The sequence below is a fragment of the Lipotes vexillifer genome, unplaced genomic scaffold (assembly GCF_000442215.2).
Source record: "Lipotes vexillifer unplaced genomic scaffold, Lipotes_vexillifer_v1.1 scaffold496, whole genome shotgun sequence".
Classification (NCBI taxonomy): domain Eukaryota; kingdom Metazoa; phylum Chordata; class Mammalia; order Artiodactyla; family Lipotidae; genus Lipotes; species Lipotes vexillifer.
The window spans coordinates 1,785,659-1,790,746 of record NW_006786690.1 but is presented as its reverse complement, the minus strand read 5'-3'; the positions used below and the strand labels follow the sequence as shown (position 1 = coordinate 1,790,746).

General features: G+C 48.2%; 1 protein-coding gene across 1 annotated transcript in view; it reads right to left on the bottom strand.

Moving 5' to 3' along the window:
• Positions 1–1,056: 1,056 nt before the first annotated feature.
• Positions 1,057–5,088, bottom strand: part of PAFAH2 (platelet activating factor acetylhydrolase 2) — a 31,142-nt gene continuing 27,110 nt past the window's right edge. The window contains exon 11 of the mRNA XM_007459131.1: positions 1,057–2,166. Within this exon, the coding sequence (XP_007459193.1) occupies positions 2,072–2,166 (95 nt within the window). The 3' untranslated portion in view covers positions 1,057–2,071. The remainder of the gene's footprint in view (positions 2,167–5,088) is intronic.

Genomic DNA, 5,088 nt, shown 5'->3' with positions numbered 1-5,088 from the left:
GCATTATTTATGGGTCTAAGGCAGAAGTTGGGTCTCATGCTCTAATGCTGTCAGAACTGACTTCTCAGCTTCTGCAGAACCAGCCCCAGGCACAAGGGATGGCTTCTACTGGTTCTGTGATTGCTGAGGGGCTCTGGTCCATGTCTAGGGGTTAAAAGGCCCTACAATATATCTGTATGTGCTCTCATAGAAGGAAATCCATAATGTGTTCTTGAGTAAAAACAGCAAGCCAACAACTTGAGAATGTACAGCCTTATTAAGTATACATGGAACATTTACAAAATTGACCTCACACTGAGGCAACAGGCAAGTCTCAGAATGAAAACCACGTGGGTCATTTTCTCTGACCAAAAGCAATTAAGCTAGAAAACAACAGCCATAGGGTAACTAGAAAAATCTCACATGTTTGGAAAGTAGGAAACATACTTTTAAATAATCCATGGGTTATACATCTTTTCACTTAATCCCCCTAACTATTCATAATGCAGATCCTCATTTTAGAAATGCAGGAACTGAGACTAAAAAGAGAACATAATTTGCTCAAATTTACCCAGCTAGCAGTGGTGAAGCCTGGACTCAAAACCACGCTATAGAACTCTAGAGCCAGGGCTTTAGCGATATTCTCCTTATGCTATGTCTCACTGGAATCCACAGATCCTCCCCAGGTAGGTCCACAGCCTCAATGGATCTGGTGTTTCACCTCTGAGAAAGAATAGCTGTTGAGAGATGAGAGACAGTCCCAGCTTGCTTTGGTGACACTGACCTTGGCCCTGTTGCACAGAGACGCATTTCCTCTCGCTCTTGCTTCCTCTGGGGTCCCCTACTTAGACCAAGGTGAGAGGGGTCTAGAGTAGTGGAGAGGGGTGATTCAGGTTGATGTTCCCAGCAGCTTTGAACTAGATCACTAGGAAGACTTCCTTTCCTTTCAAAGTTTTTTCCACATGGGTACAAGCGGTAAGCAAAGAAAGACAGAAGGAAAAGTTACTTCCAGATGGCTCCCCATCTTGCTGTAATGCAGTTTAAATACAGAAAATATTCTAGGCAAACATATCATTAGGCAAACATGAGTATTAATATCATTCATATTAAAAATGGAACAGAATGGAAATTCAACCTATATCTTGACTTAAATTTGAGACTAAGGCCTCAGAGCCAGAAGACAACTACAGCACCCTGATTCTGAGCAAGCTGGAGGCTCACAATATCTGAGGTAAGAGGCAAGACTTCTCTCTAGGGAAGGCTTCCTGAATTCGAACCGACCAAACTCCCTCACTTTTGTGGTGAGGGCCTGATCAAATGGCTACTTAACAATGTTATTCTCCCTTCTCCACCCCAACCTACGTCTGTTGTTTCCTGTCAAGCTACATTTTCAGCAAAACTCTAAGACATCCAGAGCTTCTGAGGTACCCGTTGTCCCTCAGCCTCTCTCCTTATGCTATCAGGACAATGCTGTCTGCCCCTTCCACGGGCTCACAAGTATAACTTCATCCTGACTAAATGCCTGAGACTATGTTTCATGCAGTGAGAAGGCTTGAAAATAAACAGAAAATCTGATGGTGGTCCATATCCTAGAAAGCTACCTAAAGTGTTTAGAACTCACCAAGCAACCCTGGGGAGGGAGAAGGGGGAAGGGAAGGAAGAAATAGCAGCAGGTTGGGCTAGAGGTCCGGACAGTGGGAATTTTCCCTCCATCCTTTGGCTCCATTTCTTCCACTGCAGAAGCCACACTGGCCCAAGATGAGGGAGTCAGCTGGCTGGGTTAACAGCGTTCACAGTGCTCAGCTTGGGGCTTGGGTCCTCCCTTGCCCCGTCCCACTGCTTGTTCCCCACACCATCAGGGCTCAGTACCCAGAAAGTCAGTTTGCCAATCAGTGAGTGACCCAAGTCCCAACATGAGTTAACAATCAACAAGTCCAAGATCCAAGTACCCGGTTATCCAATCAGCAGTGTGATTACATCCTCTCAATCTGTGCACTCAATGACCACTTCCTGATAGGAGGACATGGGTGTCCCTGGGCAGGCCCCCAATGGGAACTCAGCTCAGTGACCTTTCACAAATGACCCGTTGTGCCTACAGGCTGGACAGATGGTGTGGGGCCCCTGGGGTTAGTGATGGTCCGATGCCTTCAATGAGGTTGTTCCATTCGTCATAGTCCTCGTTCAGGTCTGAATGAGAAAAAAACCAGGTTAGGTAAACAGCTGTAAGGTTAGATCAAAGAGTAGCTACCATGGATTTAGTGGGTCATACTAGAGAGAGGAGCACCTGGGATACTAAAAGGACTGGTTACGGTGGCTGTGATGGTGGAAGAAATAATGACAACTACTATTCATACATGCGCTTCATAAATGACTTGCTTAACCCATAACAACTCAGTAACGATAATAATAACAGAAGGTAGCATTTATTGAAGGATAACTCATTCCAGGAACTTTGCTAAACATGCATTGTTTCATTTAATTTTCATAATATCCCTATGTGTTAAGTACCATATTGGCCCTATGTCACAGTTGAGGAAACTGAGCCTTGGTGAAGCTACCTGATTTGTCCAAAGCCATTACAGATGGTGAGTGGTAGAGACAGAATTCAAACCCCGGTCAGAAAGGGTGAGAAAGTGGAAAGCCCACTTCCAAGCCCATGGAGATTGCTGAGCAAGGACAGATCCTTCACACGCCAACCAGTGAATGTGGAAGCGGGGCCATGTCAGTGAGGGGCAGAAGGCACAGGACAGCAACATCATGAAGCAGCATAACACCAGGTACAATTCAACAGAGGGCCCTGCGACCACGGGCAGATGGACCTAATGACTTGATGAGAACAGTCAGAAAGGGTCCAAGGCCGCAGGCTGAGGGAGTAGGACACAGCTGAGCAGGCAAATGGTGTTTTTGTTCAAAACAAACAAAAAACCTGGGACAGAAGGCAGCGACCACTCTCCTTCAGCTTCAGATCCCCAGGGCCCTGCCAAGAACCTGGCATGGAACAGGTCCTCGGCAAACAGAGCGACATATTCATTAATACAAAAATTACTGAGCACACCACTATGTGCCACAGTTTGTTCTTGATGCCAAAAATACAGCCACAGACAAATAGAAACCCTCATCCTCCCAGAGCTCACAATCTAGGAGGCAGAGATAACAACAAACAAAACAACCTACATAGGATATGAAAAGGTGAGCTGCGCTGTGGCAAAAATGAGAGCCAGACAGAAGCAGTGCTGGTGGCTGGGAGATGGGGGTGACAGGAGGAAGGGACAGTACAATGGTTTTTTGGGTTGTTTTTTGTTTCTTTTAATAAATTTGTTTATTTATTTATTTATTTTTGGCTGTGTTGGGTCTTCATTGCTGCGCGTGGGCTTTCTCTAGTTGCGGCGAGCGGGGGCTACTCTTCGTTGCGGTGCGTGGGCTTCTCATTGCAGTGGCTTCTCTTGTTGCAGAGCATGGGCTCTAGGTGTGTGGGCTTCAGTAGTTGTGGCACGCAGGCTCAGTAGTTGTGGCTCGCGGGCTCTAGAGCACAGGCTCAGTAGTTGTGGCGCATGGGTTTAGTTGCTCTGCGGCATGTGGGATCTTCCCGGACCAGGGCACGAACCTGTGTCCCCTGCATCGGCAGGCAGACTCTCAACCAGTGCGCCACCAGGGAAGCCCCGGAAGGTGAGCTTTGAGCAAAATGTGGAGGTGGGAGTGAGCCATGAGACTACACGGGAAGAACATTTGAGGCAGCAGGAACAGCAGTGCAAAGGTGTGAAGCGGGAGTGTGCCTGGGGTGTGGAGGCTTGTGCAGCGACAGTGAAGTAGGCCCGGGGAGCAGCCGCAGGAGGGACGCTGGGTGTTGGCTTTGTCTCTCAGAGAAATGGGAGCCACTGGAGGATCCTGAACAGTGGAGTGACAAGTCCTGGCTTCCTTTCTGAAACAATCACTCTGGCTGCTTCATTGAGAAAGGACTGTGTAGGGTGGCGGTAGGGAGATGAGTTAGGAAACTCTTAGAGTGATTTAAGTGAGAGAAGAGTTGGACAGGATGGTAGTTGGGGTGGTGACCAGTGATTACTTTCTTTTTTTTTAAATAAATTTATTTATTCATTTGTTTATTTTTGGCTGCATTGGGTCTTCATTGCTGCGCATGGGCTTTCTCTAGCTGTGGCGAGTGGGGGCTACACTTCGTTGTGGTGCGCTGGCTTCTCTTGTTGCGGAGCACGGGCTCTAGGCATGCAGGCTTCAGTAGTTGTGGCACGTGGGCTCAGTAGTTGTGGCTCATGGGCGCAAGAGCACAGGCTCAGTAGTTGTGGCTCACGGGCTCTAGATCACAGGCTCAGTAGTTGTGGCGTGCGCACTTAGTTGCTCTGCGGCATGTGGGATCTTCCCGGACCAGGGCTCGAACCCGTGTCCCCTGCATTGGCAGGCGGATTCTTAACCACTGCGCCACCAGGGAAGCCCCAAGTGATTACTTTCCGTTTGTATTTTGAAGGTAGAGTCAATAGGATTCTCTGAGGGATTAGATGGGAGGTGTAAGGGAAAAGAATAGGGACTTTGGTTTGAGTAACTAGAAGGATGGAGTTACTATTAACTGAGGAGGGAAAGACTGCAGTTGAAAGCCGTTCTTGTGTGTGATGTCCCTAAGAAGTTGAGATGTTGAGTAGTGGGTTATATAAATCTGATGTTCATGGGCGAGATCAAACTGGAGACATAAACTGAAGAGTTGTCAGCACAGATATGGCATTTAAAGCCATGAGACTAGATGACATGAGGAGATACAGGTAGAGAAGCGGTCCAAGCCCTGAGTCCTGGAAGCAGCAAAGCAGATGGAGGAGGAGCAGACACTGAGAGGGGAGGAAATCGCAGGGGGACGTCTTGGAAGTAAAGACAGGGCTTCACAGAGGAGGGCGTCACCAACTCTGTCAGCAGCTGCTGAGGTTCCAGTGAGATGAGGAATGAGAAGTGATCGCTGGATTTAGTGCTGTGAAGGTCACCGGTGACCCTGACAAAGGCAGTTTTCATGGAGGACTGGGATGCCAAAGGCTGACTAGAGTAGGTTCAAGAGAGAATGGGGGGGCTTCCCTGGTGGCGCAGTGGTTGGGAGTCCGCCTGCCGATGCGGGGG